Source organism: Drosophila tropicalis, unplaced genomic scaffold (assembly GCF_018151085.1).
Source record: "Drosophila tropicalis isolate 14030-0801.00 unplaced genomic scaffold, ASM1815108v1 contig_878, whole genome shotgun sequence".
NCBI lineage: Eukaryota > Metazoa > Arthropoda > Insecta > Diptera > Drosophilidae > Drosophila > Drosophila tropicalis.
In genome coordinates, this window is record NW_027173374.1 from 3,819,243 (window position 1) to 3,842,032 (window position 22,790).

The 22,790-nt window shown below is 36.0% G+C and overlaps 1 protein-coding gene across 6 annotated transcripts; it reads right to left on the reverse strand.

The window, feature by feature from the left end:
- Positions 1-218: 218 nt before the first annotated feature.
- On the reverse strand, positions 219-19,337 carry LOC137585285 (organic cation transporter protein). 6 transcript variants are annotated; one of them, XM_068300998.1, is made up of 8 exons: positions 14,921-15,081; positions 13,762-14,269; positions 5,221-5,651; positions 4,861-5,116; positions 4,026-4,293; positions 3,435-3,726; positions 2,109-2,435; positions 219-2,037 (listed from the first exon to the last, which is right to left on the reverse strand). In XM_068300998.1, exons 3-8 carry the CDS (start codon positions 5,635-5,637, stop codon positions 1,849-1,851), a joined length of 1,749 nt encoding a protein of 582 aa, XP_068157099.1. In that variant the 5' UTR covers positions 5,638-5,651; positions 13,762-14,269; positions 14,921-15,081; the 3' UTR covers positions 219-1,848. The 6 variants fall into 6 exon arrangements, with proteins under 6 accessions (XP_068157099.1, XP_068157096.1, XP_068157100.1 ...); XM_068300995.1 differs by having other exon boundaries at positions 14,753-15,081; XM_068300999.1 differs by having other exon boundaries at positions 13,762-14,185; positions 14,935-15,076.
- Between the last annotated feature and the right edge of the window lie 3,453 nt (positions 19,338-22,790).

Consider the following 22,790-nt stretch of genomic DNA (forward strand, 5'->3'; position numbering starts at 1 on the left):
AGGCCTTAACAAATATTGAAAACCAAAGTTTGTGGTAGGTCAGTTAACAGCTTTTAGATCAAATTTAAATTTCTCAACGGTATTTAATTCGAAAAAGCCCTCCAAAGTCTGAAAGGTCTAAATAATAACATTTCCATTGTTTTAAGAAATGAATCAAAGTTTTGTTATTTTTTTCCACATATTTATTGATTTATTGTATTATATTATATTTAAGTATATTCTCATTTTGACACTATAATTGCATTTTTTGTTTTCTGATTTCGCTTTGGTAACTATGTATTTTGGATTTAGTACAACAATTGCATAGATTTATGCATTCATTATTTCTTATTATCCCTCACTTTGAATTTTATTTTTGTTCTGGTTTTTTTCTTTTACGATTTAACATGATTATATTGCTATATATGTTTATGATTTTTTTTGTTTATTTTGTAAAAATTAACTTAAATTATTCTAAAAGGACAAAAACATAAACGAAAACTGTTTTGGCTTAACATTTGCATATACTTTTGTAAGTACAGTTAACAACAAAAATAATAAGATAAGTATTATTAGGTTTTTTGTTTTTATAAACATAAGTAGTAAGTACATACAACAAGCAAGAAATTGTAACATTGGCATTTGTTTGTTTAAGCTTTTTTTTCCAATTGTGATTGTTTTCCACAACATACATACATAGAAATACATATACATATACATTAGTAGAATTATACATACAAATTGTTATTGTTAAATGCATTATATTGGAAAATTTGATTTCTATAGATGATTTATTTTTCTTTCGAGAATTAAAAGTATGTGCATAATTGACCCATAATTTAGTTTTACATATATTTTGTCCGTGTATATATATATATGTATATATATCTAGTATATATACCACCTACTAATGATTAATTGACTACAATTACTAGAGATTACGATTTGTTTTGTTGTTTCCGCTGAATTTGAATTTGTTACATTTTGTCTAAAATCATTAGGTATCATTATATATGGAGGCAATATTTAATAGACGACGACGACGATAAAACGACGAGATTATGTGTACGGTCACGTTGAGATATTGACAAGACGTTATTGACAAGAATATTGGGGATTTGTTTTTGTTATTAAAGTAGATTAACAATACTTATACATGCATTGATTTAACAACAATCAAACTTTTGGCAGTTTTATTCATATTTACACAAAGAACTTAATAATTTTGATAAGTATTTTTCAAAGATGGATAATCGTTTATATAATAATATATTAAGATTTCTACAGATTACTAATGGGTTTTTTTGCCCTATTTGTGTTTTGTTATTATTAGTCTCATTTTGTGTAAAACTGATAAGTTTCGGTATAACCGAAAATTATGCCATTATCAACTCATCTTATTTTCGACTTTAAATTCTTATTCTATATAAGCTATAAGCCATTGTTACTTGTCGATTTTGTTGTTGTTGTTGTGGTTTTATTTTAAAGATACAGATACTCACTACATGGCTAAGCAAAACAAGGTCCTGCCTGACTGATGCCTTGCAAATGGCATTATGATGGACATTCGATTTCGATACAACTCATTCTATATATATATATATATATGTATGTATATATTATTCGCTTTTGTGGTTTTTGGGGTCTTCGTTTTATTTAAGTTTCAGGAAGGTGGCTGAGGCGGTGGATATGTCAAATATAGTATAGTAATTCATTTTTGGGGCTGTGTACTTGGATAATTCTAAAGTTGGTAAAGTAATCAGTTGATGATTATTTATCTTTTTCATTTTTTGTTTGTGTTGATTATGTACATACTTTGGACCAGCCAAAATATTTACTAGGGAGGGCGGGAGAGATATAGGGGATTTATTACACCTGTTTGGCCGCATTGGCACTGGCATTGACATTGGCATTGGCATTTTGTTGACTGCTTCCGCCTGATGCTGTTGCAGTGGGTTTGCTTCTTACAGCCGTCTCTGGCAGGAAAAGCACCACAAAGCCACCAAAAATGCTCCAAGCTGTAAGTATCGTCATTAACAAATGACCTTCGATTTTATTCTGAAAACCAAAAAGAACAATAGTTTAAAGTTAACTTATTAATATTGATATTCTTATAATTTTTAACTTACAAGCAGGGACAAATAGGGTGTTAGGATTAAAGCCAATCCAGCAGCCAAATTACAAGCACCGACTCCCACATTTCTAATGGGCGTTGGATATAGTTCCGCTGTATACACTGGCATTATGGTATTTCCTGCACTAATAGTGAACTTTCCCATCATCAGGAATGTGATTTTCAGCCAGAGCATATCTTCGCGTCCCTCAGTCATGGCAGCACAAAAACAGGCCACGCCGGAACAGATCAAAGTGGCACAGAAAAGCCACTTTTTGCCCACCTTGGTGATAATGTACATGGCCACCGCAATGGCTGGCACTTCCACTAGGCCAGCTAGCGCCTGTATAAGAGGTGAAGGCAGAGGAGTAGGACAAAAGATTAGCAAAGATGTCACTTTTGATGGTGCGACACGTCGCGGCGCTCTAAATCATCATGGCATCAAAGGTGCGCCATGCGATGTCAAAATAAATTATGCAATAAATTAGCTAAATAGAAGAAAAAAAAGCAAATACTTTGGCATCCCCATTGTCTGGTTGATCAGAGATGAGCAATGGGATATTTATTAAAATATGAGATATTGGTTGGTTTCTAGGTTGTCTTTCTTGAGAAAAATTGTATCTAACCTTTTTCTTATTTTAAAAAACTATCAAAAGCCATAAATAAATATTGTTAAAGTCTTTATAATATATAGTATAACGTAAAGGAAGTATTTACAAATCACGAGAGATCACTTTATATGTTCACAAAGTCGACAGAATTAATTAAACTATTAATGAAATGTATTAGTTATTTTTAAATTTAACATTGTAATTTTTAAACATTTTTTAGCTGCTCTACACCTTGAAATGGCTTGCTTTTAGCGTTTAAGCTATATAGATGGCCAACACTATTATAGCATTTAGCTGGCCAAGGGCCAAAATTTAACAGATGTATAAAGAAAGTGATGGAATGAGTGTCGAGAAAGGAAGAAGGGGCGAGCCCATCGACTGAGTGAAATTCCACGAGATTAAGATGGCTGACAGCTTTAGAGGATTGCCACTGAGCACTTGTAAAGCAACATCAACATCATAATTTGATTTCAAACACATTTCGGTCCATCTAAATGTCTGTATTTATGTCTGTCCATCTATTCCGGCTATTCTGTCTGGCTGTGATGGAATGCCTGCAATGGCTGGCAAATCCAATTAGTCGATGGACATCATCTTCATCGTTATCTTCCCCTTCAGTTGAGAGTCTGGGGTTGGGGGCACTTAACACGTGTTAAATTTTAAATGTTTATTGCGTATACGCAATGTGGAACGTTGCTTAATGTGCTAAAATCAATTTTGTGATGACTTACCGAATTCAAATAGACATTGCCGCCAAACGAACTCATATTTAAAATAATGCCATAGTAGACCAAATTCATGGTAAACCAAATGCATAGAAAACAAATGGAGATGCGTCTCAGATAACTGGATCGAAATAGATATGTAAAATCCTGTGAGCTGCTCTCTTGTGTGGGCGGTGTTAGCTGATAATCAGGGGGCAATTGGCGTCCATTAAATTTGGCTGCCGATTCGATGATCCGGCGCACCTCGTCGATGCGGCCCTTGACCAATAGCCAACGCGGTGATTCGGGCACTACAAACCTGTCGACAGATCACGATTAACAACATCATTATCAACAGCGCCATCATCATCATCGTCATCATTAGTAGTAGTAGCAGCACCAGCATGAAATCAAATCAGGAAAATTAAATAAATTAGGGGAAACATGTGCCGCATCTTATGTTTATAATTGGGACACCCACGCGATAGACTTTATTTATTACCCAGCCGTTTGGCTATGTCTGTGATCTATGCAGAAATTTTAAATTTTGTGTTTTTGTTGTTTTCACGTTTACAGTTTTTCCTGTTTTCCTTTCGTTGTGTTTACGGTAAAACTTACCATAAAAAGCATAGAAAAATGCCAGGCAATCCAATGCATAATTGTAGACGTTGATAATCCTGTGTTAGATATGCGAGTCCCGAGATGATCATATAGCAGATTGGCAGTGGAAATAGATTATACATGCCAGCAATGGTACGCCATTTGCCATCCACATATTCAATGGCTAATATTAGGCCCGAATATGTAACCGATACGGACACCAAACCGAGAAGGGCACGCAAAGTTAGATAGAGATTAAATGAGCTGCAAATGTACAGCCAGAGACCTGTAATGAGAAATGATATTATGAGAATTTCTATTGACTCTTTGTCTTTCTGTTTTGCAAACGAAATTTGCCTCAATTGAACTTAATAAAGCTAAAGGTAAATTGTTTCTGCTATCCACTTATTTTTCTGCGTTTTAAGTGCATTTGTTTAAACCATAGCTTTTGTTTAAAATCAATTCGAATGTTCTTTTCAATTCAAAAAGGCATCCTTTTACATGCATGTTGACAGTTTGTACACAGGCTTGCTGAAATCCCTCATTAGTAATGTCCTTTTGAATGCAAATTTCAATTACATTGCATGAGATTTAATCAACAAGGACAACAAGGTTGCCAGCTGCAATGGCTGGCCCTCTAGCCAATCTGCCTCCCTATCTTTCCTGCCGTACGGTCTCTTGTGTTGACCCCCAGACATGGCCAAGTTCACGATAACTATGGCGACGATGGCATTGCCAATGTCACATTGACTTTTGTCGTCTGTGTGTGTAGAGCTGGCCATGGCCTTTACTTGATGACGATGTCTACTAGCTACTACCTGCTAAACACTCGTTCCCCACTCCCCGCACTCACCGAATATGGTCTGCAGCACAGCCGATATGAAGAGCATTGTTTTGCGCCCAAACTTGTCGGATAGATACCCGGAAATTATGCCACCTGTTGCCACACCAAGCAGAAAGAACATCTCAGCAACATTTTTCAAGTGCTCCTTATCGCATACCAGATCCCATTCCGATGTCCAGGTGTTGCCCACATTATCGTGTGTCTCATATTCCCAGCTCTGGCATGCCACCAGCTTGGCATCATTACCAGCACCGTTCGCAAGTTGCTGCAAGTGGCGATAAAAGTGTTAGTTATCCATGACTGACTGACTAACAAATAGGATTTTATGCATGAGCAGTCCGTATCCTTGCTACTACTGCTGCCACTTACCTGCAACAGTGTCAACGTCGTCTCGTTGCCCAATTGACTCCAATTGATGTCATCTCGTTGATGGCAATTGTCACTGGAATTGCTAACATTGCGCCACACATCGATGGGTAAGTGTTGCAAATTTTCTGGCCTCTGGCACCAGAAGTCCTTGTTGGCTGCCTGATAAACCGATGATGAGATATGAAATGTATTGGGTATTTGGAACAGTGATAACAGAACTGTCATCACCAGTTGCCATTTGCCGTAGTGACCAATAAGATCTCCAATAACATCGGTTTCATCCTCGTCATCGGCAGAAGCTCCGCCAGGTGCCTTTCCAGCTATGGCCACCGGCGATTGTGGTGTTACCTGTGTAGGTGGGGTATTGGTATTGGTGTTGGTGTTGGTGTTTGGGGACGGTTTGCCGGTGTCGTGCATGATACACAAAGGAACTGTAATGAGTTTGAACGCAGAAATGAGAATAAGTTAATAATAAGAAAATTAAATAGGGTATCATGCAAAAGCTTCAAAAAAAAAACCTTCCTAATTAATTTAAGGGTTTATCATCCTCTTAATTCGAATCCCAGGTTAAATTTGTAATGTATAAAGTTCTCCAGTCAAAACTAAACGTTCTATTGCCAGGACAAAATGTTATTTACTCAGAACTTTTTTGTTTTACTTTTTTAACAAATTCTTAAGCAAGCGGACAATGATAACTAGTAATTCAATACATGATTAGAGTTTGAGTAATTAATTTGTATTAACTTGCACTTTATTAAGCTGCATTCAAATTTAAATAAGTTTAAACACATGATATTGAAGGGTATTTGGTAGGAGTAAAGAAATTTATATTGTGCGTGTCATGAGCACACAAAAGACCTCAATTAGTTAAGTGGTCAGTGACTGTGACTGGGCCATAAACCATCAAGCCAAGTCAGAATCAGAATCAGTAGCAGAATCCGAACCAGAAACAGCCTTAAGTCAAGTGAAGCGACTGAGGGCGACTCTATTTCATTTATTAGTCCATTGGCCATTGCTTAACCTGCGTTCGATGGAATTCAATCACGTTGGATGGCGATTAACTGCACTACACACACACACACACACACAATCACACACTCGCACAAGTAAGTAAACCCAACAGAATCCGAAAGACCAGCAAAAGTTTGCCTTGTGTTTTGTATACAAAAGTAAAAGAATAATAGCTAAGATTTAATGTAATTGCGTGGGGGGTGGAAAGGAAGACGGGGAATAGGGATAGTAGAATGGGGCGAATGATGGCGACCAGACTCTCAATGTTATACATGTTCGTGTCCTTTGCTCAGTTTGCTGGTTCAACTTTTCTTTTTTTTTTCCTTTTATTTTCTCCTCCATTCTTTCGTTGCCTTTCTTTGTGGTTAGCGGGGCTTTTGTAGAGCATTGGCTTTGTTTGGGATTTGCCAGCATCGAAACGCCGAAAGGGGGAAGTAGGGTGCGAGAGAACTAGCCTTTATAGTTTCTATGGAAGTTCTATACACACATATAGGTATCAATGCCAAAAAGTAGGCAACAAAACTTTTGCCTAAATCAGTCTCTCAATCCCCTGCCTGCCCTTGCTTAGCCGCATTAAATGGTTAATGTTAATCCTTTTGCTATCGCTTGCTGTCTTACATATAATTAAGCAATTTTTCTGCAAGTCAAATAGAATTGATTTCAATGGCTTTAATTTGTATTTCAATGCCAACTTAAACAAAGACAGAAAGAGATAGACGAATAAATTCATTAGATTAAATAATTTTCAAATCTGTCATAATAATACACCACAATTTGTGTGAAAATTTCACATGGTTTTTGCCCACAGCTGCCACACAGCTAAGCTTAAATATTGCATTTGCATACTATCTCTTTCCCCACCTCTCACTTTCTCTCTTTCCCTTTCTATCTTCCTGTTACTGTCAGTGAAGGATTTGCATATGTGGCCAGTGGGCACTTGGCTGTCGCAGTGAAATTCCAACCAATTCCAACCGCACGTGATAAGCAGTTAAGCGCAAATTTTCACGCACTTGTAAACACAGTAAACGAAGCGTGTCCGGGTAATGCCGCAAGCGGTTGGCTCTAAAGGGTATTATGAAGACGAGGAAAAGTAGGTGGACTAGGAGGGAAGCAGAAGCAGCTGCTTCGTCAGGATAATGAATTATCAATTTTATCAACACACATACACATTTCATTCCTGTGGCATCGTCTTTTCCGATCAGTAAACTTTACTGCAGTCGTAAAATGTTCTTTAATAGGTTTTGGCAAGGGGACAACACGACACTGACTGCCTGTTGAAGGTCGTCGCACGCACAGAATGGCAGGCTTTGTCGTCCAATCTCAATGCTATAAACTACGTAGTCGTTGTCGCCCATTGCCCAGTGCAGAGTGCCATGTTACCTTCAACTCGTGGCTCACACGTACACATGGGGCGTATGTGCAATCTCACGCTGGCAAGCTGAAAATAACGCTAATTGCATTTTGCAGCTGTCGCAGCAGCCAGCAGCCGCACCAAACAGCATCAGAGCACCAGCAATGGACAGCTGCCTTTTGTAATCCCTCCGCCTACAACCTCACTTCACCCTCTCTCTGATTCTCTTCCTCTGTTGGCCATGTTACTATATTACCATGTATGGCAATTTACTGCCAGCCCATTAATAATTGTTTGGCAAGTTGCTTGCCCATATACACGTATGTATATTAAATTTAAATATGAATAAATTAAATAAATCTTACGTATCTACAAACTATTTTGCGATAAAAAAGTAAAATACTCTCCCCATCAGTTGAAATTAAGGATGAGTAAAATAAATTAATACAGTTCAATAAAAAATTGATAACTTTGTTATAAACTCTGAATAAATAGTAATAGATTTCAAGTAATACTTTCTGGTAACTCCGCTGATCATTGCAATAACTAAGAATTGTCTAAAATTATAGATGAAAAACTGATAAATTATGTATTCTACTTGATTGTAAGTCAGAATGTCAGTTTTTATTTCCTTATTGAAAGTTATGGCACTATAACTTAAACTATATTCCCATAATAAATAATACTTTTTAATTGGTCTTGTTTGTAAGACTTCATAAGTTAATTAATTATTGACTATAAGAATATATTGTGCTGTACAAGTCGATCCAGTTTTATATTTGTATGCAGATTAATGTTTTATAGGTGTTCCCGCATCTATAAATACACACACTCTTGAAATGCAAATTGCAAATTAAGCTGCAACAGTCCATATCAAATTGTTAATTATTATTACATAGTGAAATTGTCTATAGATCATAAAAATGCATGTTTTTTTTTTTTTTTTACCCTGTTGTAGTCCCGGTTTTTACATCCATTCAATTTCAAATTCAAGTTCACACCCGATACCGATTGCGTTGAATGGTGGGTGGGTGGGTGCGATCTTTTGACACGCTTCAACAGCCCAGACCCAGACCCAGACTCAGACCAAAAGCTAGATCGCTGGCCTGTTGGATCGGCGTGAGCTCAATTGAAAAAGATATATGTACTATGTACATACATACATATATGATGCTCAAATAATGATTTGTTTCAATTGAAAAGTCAATGCCAGAGTTGAGAGCTCTCGATACCCCCGTCAGGCCCCCTTATCATTTATTGGATCCAAGTACTTGCCAGTCAGTCGTCGGTGTTGTCATTAACAAATGACCATTAATAATTCGTTTAGATTGGTTTTTTGTTTTGTGTTACTTGGGTATATGAAACGAAAATGATTAATTAAAATTAGCATATGCAAAAGAGAGAGAATTCTTAGCTATGGAAAACCTTTGTGGTTTACATATGTATGTACATTTAAAGTGAAAATTTTCTACTAAACTATTCACATACTTGATTACCTGTGGTTGCATAAATACGACATACAATAAGATTTTCATAGATTTTTCAATTTTCTCAGAATTTAATGACAAATCATAGGGATTTCCCCAAACAATTAGCTATCACTTATTTCACTCTATTCACAGAGGCTAACAATTGCCAAGATGTATAAATTATAACTGCAGAGATTTAAATAATGTACCAAATCCTCATAAAATATATAAGTTTTAATATTTCGTATACACTTGCCAGAACAAAAATATATCAAATAGCATATAAAAGTAAATATTTGCCATAAAAGAGCTTGAGATAACTTTAACTAAGTAACAGAAACCTCATTGACTTCTGTCTTGAGAGTTCTTGTGAGCCTTTTTTAGTCAAGTATCTTAGGCTAGTTAACAGACTTCCTAAGGGTATATAAATTTCGTCATAGTTTAGCTAGTCCGCCACTTTTTTTTAACTCAAGGGACTACAGCAAGAGAAAAATTAAGCGGGCTGCTGTTGGTGTTGGGTGATAGGCGTGGGGGAGGCGGAGGTGGGCGATGGGGATAGACAAATTGTCGCTGTAATTAGCGGCCATGCATATAAAAGTGCATTCACTTTCATGATACGACTATGCTTCAGCAGCAGCTGAATGAGATTGTACCATGGTGAGGTGGTGTGGGGTGAAGCAGGTGGTAATGGTTATGCTGGTGACAATGATAAAGATGACGCTTATCTGACATCTCTTTCGCACTTTCTCTCACTCAATGACGTTTGGCAAGCTAGTTTTTTTTTTTGCACATTTTATAGGATTTGTTTATTATGCACCGTTTTTGGCCGAGACTACTTGTCATACACTTTTGCCAAGTGGATAATATGTAGTAATCTTTTCAATACTTGCGCCGGCAAAAGCCACGCGCGTACCGCCGCCAAATGAGCGATGAGTGATGAGTGACGAGCCAGACAAGCGACAACATCCCGTTGGATGACAGCCCATCATCATGTGGACATCATCATGATGGCAGAAAAGGGGGAAGGGAAAACTAGCCCCTTCACACTTGTCACTTGTCACACTAATTGCAGCTGCTGCTATTGCTCTCATCTCTCTTGCTCTGTATAGATTTCCATCACCGCACCGCACCGCAACATAAGATAAGTAAACAAAAACGACATATGCGGCGTATACTTAATATTCTTTTTGGAAAATAACAAAAATTGAGTTTGAATTTCTTGTTCGATTTTCGCACTTGAGTTTTGCGCAAAAACGCATTAATTTTGTAAAACATTATAAACAATTTGAATTTGAATTTTCCACTTGTACGTGCTCACTTGATATACAATGTAAATAATTCTACTTTTCCCAGCCATGCAATTAACACAATTGATTATTTTTGGCATTTTGTGCGCGTAAATAGGCGTCCATACATAAATATACGAACGATTCTGGTAACTGAAATCTAAACAAACCTAAAAATTCAAATAAAACACACAAAAACCATTGCCCATAAATTATTTTGAAAAACTTATAGAAAAACTATTGTGACTAAATTGTTTGATAAATCAAGGAAATAAATACTTAAAGGCGGCAACTTTTTATGGTCTAAACAAAATGTTGCCAAACAAAATAGGCTTTTCCTGTATTCGAACTGGAAATTTCCTACAAAGACGAATGGAAAGAAACCAAGCAAATAAAAAACAGTTTTCTATTTATTTTATTAAAATCATTTCTCTGAATCATCGATCAATCAAAATTATTCTTATTATTTTGGTGTGTCTCCTTTATAACTAGAAAGATCAATCAACAATTTTCGTGCCAATTATTGAAAATGGTATATTATTTTTAAATTTTTGACGAGTATATATTCCCTAATTGGCTATAAAACTTTGTCACAACATAATGAAATATATGATTCTATACAGTTTTAGTTTTTGGGGTCTATTAATTATATACAAAGTCCATGCCTACGAATAGATCATAAAAAATTTTATTGATTCCAAATATCCCTTTATAGATCATAACCCCAATGAAATGATGATGTCTTCTTTCTCTGTCGCTCCTTAAGCCTAATTGTACTACAGTAATAACAATGACATAAAATTCCAAATCAAAAAACCATGTGTCAGCGGTTTTAACACACACACACACACAATTCGTGCCCTGCGGTGCCCTTTCGTTTGCCATTCAAATGGGCCTCAAATCAGATTGCCAAATGCATACTTGAGGCACACATTGACAACAATTGCCACATAAATTGTTGGTGATCATCATCATCAGGATTCATAAAATGACACAAAAATTTTGCACAAAATCTCCAAATGCCAAAATCATTATCCAATGATTGTTGAGAACCCTCACACACATACAGGAATCAAATCAAATCGAATCAATTGAAAAGGCACAAACCACAAAGAGTTTTTTTTTTTGCGTTTTTATTGTAAAAGTGGGCGTGTGCCACATATCCACTCGCTCTGCATCTCATTCCACGTGCCACTAAACTATACAATGTGTTGATATATGTACATTATGTAAATTTTTAGGTAAGAAGAAAAAAAATTTAATTTTCTACGGCAAAAGAAATTGCAATATGGCAATTCCGCTTGCTCGTTCGTTCGTTCGTCCTCCATTGAAGGGTCTTTTAGAAAACTTCCTTCCTCTGCTCCCATTCCTCATAATACCACTCCCACCCTTTGCTTCTCATTTGCTTCTTTTTCCACTGCCAGTCTGAGTTGTGATTGTGTGTGTGTCCACTTTCGCTTCATGATTTTCACATTTCAACAACAAACAAACGAACAAACAGATGGAGATACAGCCGGACTGCCGACTGGACTTGGAATCGGACCGTGTTTGTAGTTTGACTAAAAGGGGAAGGGGTGAAAGAAAAAACCGGTGTACCTATCTAGCTATATGTATGTATGTACATACATATATAGGTCATCAGCGCCATTGGCAATACTGGAATACTGGCCCAAAGGTCATATACATTTTCTTACTAAGTTGGCAAAATAAACTCACTTCATTTCGTTTCACTTTGGTCTTTAGAATAATTTGCGTAGATCGTTTCTTTACCCAAACTAATGTGTGTAAAATACTAACTTTTGTTGTTTTTTTAAAAGAGTACCCCATATTCGTTGAGCAGTCAATATATTTTTCTTCTATTTAGTTGTAAACCTTAATGTAAACGCTGTTCCATATTCTGGTCCATTGTTGTCAACATGAATTTGCAAAAATCTATTTCCATTTCGATTTGTCTGTATTTGTGCAATATTATTACTACAGTTGTTGTTAATGGTTCTCCATGTTAATCCAAACACCGCTTACCCTCATCGCCCAAAAGCAGCCACCCAAAACGAAGCTATAGCCCATTGTTAATCGAATAGCAAATCGTTTGGCAATTTCAAATTTAGCCAGCTAAGCAGCTACAATACCAAAAGGATTCCGCAAACACACACACACACGCACACACATCCTAGAATTTTTTTCTCCTTTTTTGATTAGAATTTCAATTTCAAAGTGCTGCCACTTTTGCTACTTTTATGCTCTTCCAATCAGCATTGCTTCCGCCATTAGCATAACCTTAGAGTGAAGTATGGCTATAAGCTTGCCAAAGAGATTGATATAACGATGACAATAAGCGGGCTAAGGGTGATAAAGAAGATGGAGGAGACAAAGTTGGTTTAGCTTGATGATGATAAAGGGGGCGTAAACCGGCGTCAGGTGATTGCCAAAGCCAAATGACAATGTTTGATTTTCTGTTTGAATGCATTGTCAAGTTTCCAAGAAACGAAACACAAGTGAGATACTATTCAAATATTCATCTTTGACTTCTCACATGACATGGGGCTCACTTCGTTTGGGTTAAGCGAAATTGCCCCTTGTCTTTTATTATGCATACTTCATTTCAATTACAATTAAACTGTGTGCCGTAATTTGACTAATTAGAATTTCTTGTGCTGTAATTGAAGATGAAGATAATGTTAAATAAGTGTTAAGTTTGCGTTGACTTGTTTACTTGATGTGCGCTTCAGTGAGATGAAAAAAATAACTAAATAGAAAAAAAAAATAATGATATTATCAAACGGAACCAGATCTTATTTATTAAATAGAACGATTTTCTTTCTATGCAAAAACTTCGGATAACAAAATTCAATTAGACGGAGATTTTACAAATTTTTTTTCTTGCCAATGTTGGATAAGTTTCTTTACATTAATTAATGTTAATCATAATAATGTTATTCGAAATAACAAATTTATTAAATTCATTAAATTCACACTGAAAAAACTGATGTGTATATATTGTAGACGACGAGTTTCCATTATAAGTATATTTTATGAATGCGAACAATCTGTCAGGATAAAGTCATTCTCGTTGCCATTGTTATCCTTATTGTTGTTATTGCTCTAAAGCTTCCACACAGACACACATACAGACAAATAAACAAATAGACTGAGAAAATACTCAACAACAACAACGACAGCAGTACAAAAAAATAAAAGAAAGGAAAAAAAGACACACAAATAAACAAACAAAGCAAAAGCAAAAGCAAAGCAAACATAGCCTGGCGGCACGTCCACAGGCCATGAGCAAAGAGGAGATGCTGATGCCAATGCTGATGGGTATAAGATGGGCGGTAGGAAGGTGTGCCTCCTCACACACACACACACACACACCCAGCTTTCGCGTTGTCAACGTCACCGAGTTCTATGCCCGTAATGAGCTTACCTTATGGATATACAAAACAATTTGCTATTGTTGTTGCTGCTGCTGCTGCTGCCGCTGCTGTTCCTAGTGTTGGTCTTGTTGCTGCCGTTGTTACTGTCCCTCGGTGTTTCTGTTGGTAAGAGGGTGTAGGTGGGTGCGTGTGGGCCAATTCTGCACCGCACGTTTTACTGCACAATTGGCAAGGCTGCCTAAGCTGGTGTTGCTGCTGGTGCTGCTGGTGCTGGTGTGACTGTTGGTTGCTGCAGTTGCTGATTTCCTTTACCCGTTTCCTGTTGCTGTTGCGTGTGTTGAGTTGGAGTTTTGATGGTTTTTCTTTATTGTTTTTTTTTTCTTTGTATTGTTTTGGCGCGGAAATCCGTCGCCTGGCGCGTGTTGCTGACTACTTTATGCGCTTTACGTTCGTTGCACTAGTCCAAAACGGATACTGAGGGACACATATACATAGATATAACTTTACACGGCAATTTTTTTTTTCTAATGTTTGTATTGCAATTTTTTGTTTTTTTTGCTAAAATTTATAAAACACTTTTAATTTGTTGTTTATTCAAATTTTTTTATTACTCATACGCAGCGTGAAATCGCGCGCTCTTTACGCTTAACTGACAGCAATTTGAACAACAGGAGCAGCAACAACAACCACAGAAAGCAGCAATCATAAATAGTTAAAATAATAGAAATAATAATATCAATGACGTTTGCCAAGATAGAACATCAACAACAACAAAAAAGAAAAGTAAAAAGTCCAAGACCAGAGCAGAATGAAGCAAAGGAAAATGATGAAGTATATTTTCTATTCTGTGTGGGTTGCGCCCTGTGTGTTATTTATGGTTTTCTGAGAAAATCATAAGTATAAACTTTTTTCTATATATTGGCACATATTTTCGTATATACATTATTGTTGTTGTTGCTGTTGCTGGTGTCACTGTTGTTGCCACTCGCATTTGTTGTTATTTCTCATTTATTTAATTTTATACTATGCGCACTCACGCACCCGCAAAATTCTTAGTGGTTCTTCTTGTTTGGCCGTTTTTTTTTTTTTTTTTTTTTCTTTTTCTTGCTTTTTTCCTTTTTTTTTTTTTTTTTTTTTGTTGCTTTCACACAAAATAAGCAAAAATTTAAATAAAAAAGAACTCTTCCTGCTCTGCTTGGCTGTTGTTACTTAGATGATGCTACTATTAATGATGTTGCCGATGTGTCGAGATTCCGTCAGAGACAGAGAATTGTTGTTTGTTGTTTTGGGTTGCGTTGCGTTGTGTTGCTGTCGCTACTTCTGCTGCTGCTGCTGCTGTAGCTGTTGCTGTGGAGCCAAGTTCGCACAACGAATGACCAAGAGCAACTGAGCGTTCGTCTAAATTGCGAAGAACTTTTATAACTTTGCCTCTTTATGCCACCTCTTCCCGATGGCAATCGTTGTTGTCGTTGTCTGCCTGCAACAGCGACGTCAAAGTCAACGACGACGGCAACGTCGATGCTGCCAGAGCTTCAGCGCAAATGTTTGTGGGATGCCTAGAATGCTGTTTGTTTGAGATTTTTGGACCATTCTTTGCCAGCCGATTACTACGTAGTCGTAGTTGTAGTCGTCGTCCGCGTTGCCGTCTCTGCCGCTGCCACGTTCGCAGTCGTTTTTGTTATCGTTATTTTGTTTATGCTGCTGCTGCACCTGCTGATGCGCGTTCTCTTAAACCAAACGAAGAGAGCTTTAGTTAGTCTCTTATTTGTTTGGCGCGCAAAACTGTTGCTGTTGTTATTTAATCGCCGGCAATTGCTTTACTCACTATTATTTATATACTCTTTCTTCACCTTAGGGTATGTGAAATTGCGATAGGTTTCTTGAGCTTTTTTATGTTTGATAAACTCTCTAAAATTTGTCTAATTATTTGTTTCTCTAAGTTAAAGTATCAGTAATTAACTAAAGGCAGCAATGCAGTGAAATTTTTTAAAAATTTCCTAAAAATAATTGTTAAATATTTTAACAATATTTCTGTTATCTAAAAATTAAATTTAAACTTGAAAACAAAATTTTTAAACATCAGATAGATTAAAATTAAGAAATCCATTAATTAATCAATTGTTTTCCTAAAAGTATGCTACATTTATATACCAAACACTAATCAATAATTTGCTTTTAATATGGAACAATGCCCTATTATGAACTTTTAAGCAAAGAAGAGTAGTTACATATTCGCTGAATATGCATCAAAATATATAAATCATTTTGATATAAAACGAAATGATTGAGAATACTAACTGCACATTACGGTTTGACTAGTTGATCTGGCCATTTGGTTTGAGACACATCAATGGTCAGTCTATAGACGGAACGTGCCGTGCCATAATTATACCATAGCGATTGCCTGTCGGATCGCCAAGCATGTCTGTCAGTAGCCAATTTGCCTGATAGATCACATCAACAACGAAAAATACTACAAATAAACAACGAGAGCGAACAAAATGGGGAGAAAAAACACACAAAAATTTACGACAATTTGTTGACACTTTTTTTGGGGTGTATGAATAACGATGGCGATTCTTGCCGTTGATGATTGTTTAATGACAATTTACTATTGCTGTTATTATATAGTATTATAATACCCTTGCTGATGGGGTATTTGTATTTTGGACTCACGTTTTTTTTTTTTTTTTTGGTAAAATACGCATCGAAATCATGGACGGCAAAGCAATGCGTATTTCAAAAACAAGTCTAAAACAATATTTTTAGTTGTTCCTGTTTAACACCACCAAAACGACGGCTGTGAATGTGGGCAGTAGTATTTTGGCTTTCATAGCCATTTATTCCATCCATAGTTTTTTATTGGTTTATCTTGTTACGACAAGACCAGACAAAAAAAGAAAACCCAACACTTTGATATGGGGGTAATTCTTTAGAGTTTACTTAGACTAAAACGTGGCTTACATTGTTGCAGAAAAGACACCGCTTGTATTATTATTTTTATCTATTATGACGATTAATGCCTATATCAACTAAATGAACAACAAATAGTAAGTACTCTTTGTTCAGTTGCTAAATGCCTAATGCTAATGTTAATTAAATAAGACATCAAACGAACTGTGATGAGGCAATCAATTGTGAGTTTTGGTATTAATCAAACATTAATTTCCAACCGAGACAAGTTTAAAGAATGTTTAGTAATGGCAATTTGTTGATAATATTGAAAGAACAAACAATTTTATTTATACGTTTTCAATTCCCTGTTATCTTTGAACTTTTATGAAATATTACTCATACATCCTGTTGTCCCGTGTGAGCTAGTTTTAACGGAAACTCTTTATGATTAAATGTATTGAAAATCTAATAAACACATCAACGATATACTTCGTGTGTGATTAATGAGAAATTCGTTTGAGAAATCATTCTAAATTTATCATTGTTGACAACAAAAACGATCTGTGTTTATGTACCTCTAACTGTGTCTATATTTGTTTTTACAAACTCAAATGGATTTCAGTATTTCGTTATGTACATGTAGATCATAGGATTTTCTGAAAGCAAAACATTGATCTATCATTTCTGTGAGAGTAATTTATTTCAAAAGGCTAATATATTTTAATCGCCACCTTTCCAAGCTTTCGCATTTGTGTATATCGTGACATTCTTACTTCATTTTTATAATTATTATAAGGACAAATAATTCTAAAACAGGAAATACATTTCCTAGTAACAAAGTTCTCTAAGTTATACCAGTAATATTTGTGACTTCATATAGGGCCAAAATCAATTTGTCAGTCTTTGGCACCCAACCATACTATTAAACTGTCTACAGCTGGAAAAACAAAGTCAAGATTATTATTATTAGGGCAATTCACGCTTATCAGAATTTCATTCATAACGTAACAAACAAATTGCTCAAGCACATTTTTTGCTACATGTGATAAAACCAGCTTGGTTAACTGCAATTCTCGCCATTATATTTATTTGCATTTAAAAGTCATTAAATAAATTTTTGTACATATTATTGCTTTTGCATGCAAATGGAAATGTGTTTATTTTTAATTCACAAGCCCCGCAGAAATAAATAAATAGTTAACAAATAAAAAAACAACACGAGCTTTTATCAATGGAACAAACAAACAATCAAACAGAACATATAAATGGACTATGAACCAACCTTAAGCCCAAGCAGGGGGCACGGCTGTGGCAGTTCTATATCAACATATTCTAATTAGTTTAAATGGCGCTACACGATTTCCATAAATTAAATGGCAAACAAATACTTTACTTCAACCCGAATACCAAACCTACTTAGCTCTCCTTCAGCCCAAGCTCTATTGCAATAATATGCAAGTGTCACTGATTTATGGCCAAGACATTGCTCAGGTGACTCAGGTGCGCTATGGGACTAAAAAGGGGTTAAGTTCTAATAAACTAAAGGTCTAGCCCCTTCGATTCTTGTCTATCAGTTCAATGATATAAAACATTTGTGAAATTTTATTTAATCTTTATAAATTAACTCAACAAGTTCTAGTCCTAAGGTATTGGGACTTTCTTTTCTTTTACTTTTTCTATTAATAATCTTCGAAATCTAATCTATAAAAGTGCTATAGTTGACATCACTTTTGCGGATTTATTTATATCAATTGGACAAGCAATTTAAACTAACCAGATTTAATCTTTTGATTGCATTTTGTTTTGGGGGGCCCCTCAAATTCCAACCCTGCTTGGTGTTGGCATGTGTGTGTTTAGTGTGCGGTTTAGTTTCGTTTTGACCAACTTAACTGGTTTACTTACTTTTGGGGTGCTCCTGCGACGAAAGCAATGGCAATTCCACATCCAATTCGGAATTCCCATCATGATTTTGACGTTTTGGCATTGTGGTTTTTTGTTGGTATTATTTGTTGAATTAATCAATATGGCACAATGAGCAATTCGAAATGACAACTAATTAATATAATTGTAATTATGCGCCGAATTGGCTATTTAGTTCGCTGAGAATATGACTGCGAGTCTTCTATCGCGTTTTTTAGCTACTTAATTTACGACTTGGCGCCCCACGACTCTTGAAACTCTTATCGGGGCCAAGCCCAGCAGTGTGGGTAGCTCTCTTATCACCGGCATTGGTTTGCCTCTGGCCACTTGACCATGTGCCTTGCTGTTATTTTTTATTAATTTCGCTTTTGTTTTATTTCACTTTGTAGTATATCAAATCAAACAGAAAGTAATATATATAGTAAATCTGCATGTATGTATGTATGTATATGTAGAACATTCGGGGCATTCGTATAGAAATACATACGTATTCAGTTATGACTGCTCACTGGGGGTTATTTGCTTATATTTTTTTTGGGGGGCCACATAAATCACGTTCACGTTTCATTTAGGACCGCCCAAGTGAATATTCTAAATGGATTAAACGTGTAGGTATTTACGGTACGAAAATTAGGTTTAAGTATGCGTAGGACAAGCTCGAGTTTAGTTTTCAATTTCAGTTCCGATTCAGGTTACTGTTTTTACAGTTATTGCAGGCGTTCGATTTTATTGAATTTTGCGCGCCATTTGTGATTGGAGATTTCTGCCGAACGTGTGTGTTCACTGTGCAACCGACTGTGGCCAACTGAGTCAACTGAAAATGGTGGTCAGCCTTAAAGTCAAAGTTGTTGTCGCCCGATGACTACTTACTACGCGTACTACATGCTACATACTCAAAGTGCTACGGACTACTGCGATTGCGAATTCTACCGAAAAAACAAAAAACAAAAAATCAAAAATTCAGTAGGCCGCTAGTTATTTACTATGCTTTTGATATTCAATACTCTTGCCAAACGGCAGGGTGTTTTAAGAAGTTGACCGTTCCCGACACTTAAACCATTTGCTAAATAAGCTCATCAATACCATAAATTTAACTATTTGCAACAATAATACTTTAAACAAAAAGAATTGGAAAATATTTGTTATACTCTTTTATGTTAAGAAGTTTGCATTAAAGTTAGAAATAATTAACCTTAAATATATTTCTAAGAAAGCTCATAACAAGCGATTCCTACCTCGAATTTGTATTCATTTTTCGAAGATCTTCACTTGGCTAGTCTTGACAATTTTGTTGGTTTGATCTAGTAAGAGTATAGAAGCTTCTGTTCCATTGATGTTAACCTGCATCTCTGGCTTATAATTGCGAATAAGCTGTGAAAAGAACATGACATGGGAATGGGTGTGGGGTAGTTGGGTGGGGATGTCGTTTTTGGTAATTTTTTGATGTTTTTTGTTTCTGGGAGGGGTTTGAGGACTGATTTTGTGGACCATTAAAACGTATTTACACGTTCATTGAATAAAATTAAAAGCTCTTTTATTTATAACAAACACACACTGCAAATTTATATGAATGTGTGAGCGGTGTATGCGTATAATTGACAGCTGAATGACAACATTGTTCAAACAGAATGAACTGACATAACCCCGGATTTTGTTTTAGTTTAGTTATACGATAATCATGATAATGATGATGATGAAGATGCTAAGTGCGTGTTAAGTATTTATCAACAGAATAAAAAAGCAAGAAATTGTTAAAACATTAAGCATTAAATTATTGGATTTCTTTTCCAACGAGCAGACCATATACGAGGTCATGGTTGACTTATCCACTTATGAGACCATCGCAAGGCCACCAAATTAACAAAAATAAATGGGAATTGTTAAAGTCGATGTGTATAAATAATATATGTAGTACCTACATATATACACACAAACTGTTTATGTAGAGGACATTACAATTGCCAATAGTGTTATTGTTTAATTGATTTTAAAATTGTTCCAACACTCGAAGCATTTTTACGGAATGATAATCAATTGACATTTTGTTGATTCTTTAAAAAAGTTTCCCCATGTAAACTTTAATAAAATCCCAACATTAGTATAATTATAAGGCTGGTAAAAGATCAACAATACTATATGAGTTAATAAATGATTAAAAATTTTAATTGCTTTTAGATTCAAACTTTTCAATCTTTCGTTTGAAGTAGATACATTAGGAACATAGAATTGTCACTCGAATGAGTTAATAAGCAATAAATAAACAAAGGCATTTTTAAAATTCCAGAGGAATATATGAAAAAGGGATATTGTACATTTAGGACTCTCCTATAAAGCTTGTATAAGTTCAAAACCTTTGAAAGCATTTATGAAAATAAGCTCCCCTTGTTGTATGTCCGTGGGGACATAAAGCTTTCAGAGAGAGGTTTTCCATTTGGCGCCAATTCACCTCGCTTGAAAGACTCGTTTTGTGGCTATTTACTTTTCCCAGGATATTTCAACACGGATATAAAATCATGGCAAGGACTTAGCACGCATTAAACAACATCAAAATAAACAAACAATTTCGCAGACAATTGCTTCAAGCAGTTAAAGCGGCCGCAACGAATTGTGGTCGTTGTTTGTGGTAAAGGGGATGGGGTGGGATTATCCTGCAGAGAAGTGCGTCAACGAGTGGAACGAGTCCTTGCTCTTTATTTGGTCGTGTGCCGTACTTGGAATACACAGAACTGATTTCACAGATGAATTTGCTTTGGGTGCTCTGGTTTGGATGCAAAACGCTAATCGATATGTTCCAGATACGAGAAACTCAACGCTTGGGGTTGAGAGTGCCGTATCCTGGGAGTGGGACTGTCACTGTGCTTGATGTGTTCCCGCCGTTCCTTGACACTATCAATCTGTTTTCTTTTTTTCCCTTGTGCGCGAACCCTTCCATCCAATTATTTGGACATGACTTGTTAAAGTTTATTTAGATTTAAGATAATTGTTCTTGGTTCAGTTATCTACAGGATGCATTTAGTTTATTTTTATATCAATATAGGTATATTTATATAGATTTGAATTGATAATTCCGTAGTTCTGTTTTATGCAATTTTAGGAAAGCCAATTTGCTGCGCAGTGTTTTGTTATTGTCCTTAATACTAAATGACCTAAAATATTTTGGAATTATGTGGTATATACCAAGTCTTATATATTATATAATATAATAAAATACATAAATTAAATCAAAATGATGGGTTGTAAATTGAAATGAACCATATTTTATATAATTATAAAGTATAAATGATCAGATTTTGTTTGCGAATGAAAATATTCTGCACTGCCATACATTAATTGAGTTTTCATGCTTGTACAAACTCTTTCTTTAAGCAGCTTAGCAATCCCTTTCTATATCCTAAGCAAACCAAATATATCTACCCAATTAATTTGTTTGACTGGCTTTAAAAAGTTCTTTTCGAACAATTTATGCAAATCAAATACGAGTTGAATATTTATTTTTGTTTTTCCCACACTCGATGGACTCGGTAGGTTTGTCGGGATCTCTTATTTGAAATGCGATAATTTAATTGTGGCCCAATGACATATCCACCGCAACCAGAGCCAGTCTTCTGAGTCCAGTCAAGTTGAGCTGAGCCGGAGCGGAGAGGGGGTTGGTCCTATTTTTCCTGCAACGATTGCTAAAAGTTAAATTAACAATCGTGTTTACATTGGTTTGTAACAAGATTTCACTTAAGGATGTCAGCTTTGGGCTAGCGCCGTGTTGTACGCACGGGCATCGGCACTTATCCTGCATCAAAACTGATTACTGTCATCAGTTGGAAGCGGGGATGGAATGAGGGGTGACAGGATCGTTGTAGAGTGTGTGTGTGCGGAGTGTGCGCCGACGCGTGCACCAGCAAATTTGTCTGGTAATGAAAAGGTTTGCGCGCATCCGTTCGTCCTTAACATATTGTTGTTCGGTTGCGCATTGGTTTTTCGCGCCTCGGGGTTACTACACGCGACCGGGTCGCCTGCAGGGGCGGTTCTGGTCCTTGGTGACATAGCTAATTTGCGAGTAAACCATAACATCAAATAAACATAATTCAATTTCAACAATTGGCTGGTCCGTGAAATGCTTGTTGACAATGAATGTGAATGGTCTGTGGTTACATGTCCCTAGCACGATTTTGTTAAATGATCTGTAAAATGTTGTGGCATGCTATCCCAATGTGATCTATATAGTTGGCTTGCAGTCCCGTGGGAATCCTCTTCAACAGGTTGGAGGTTG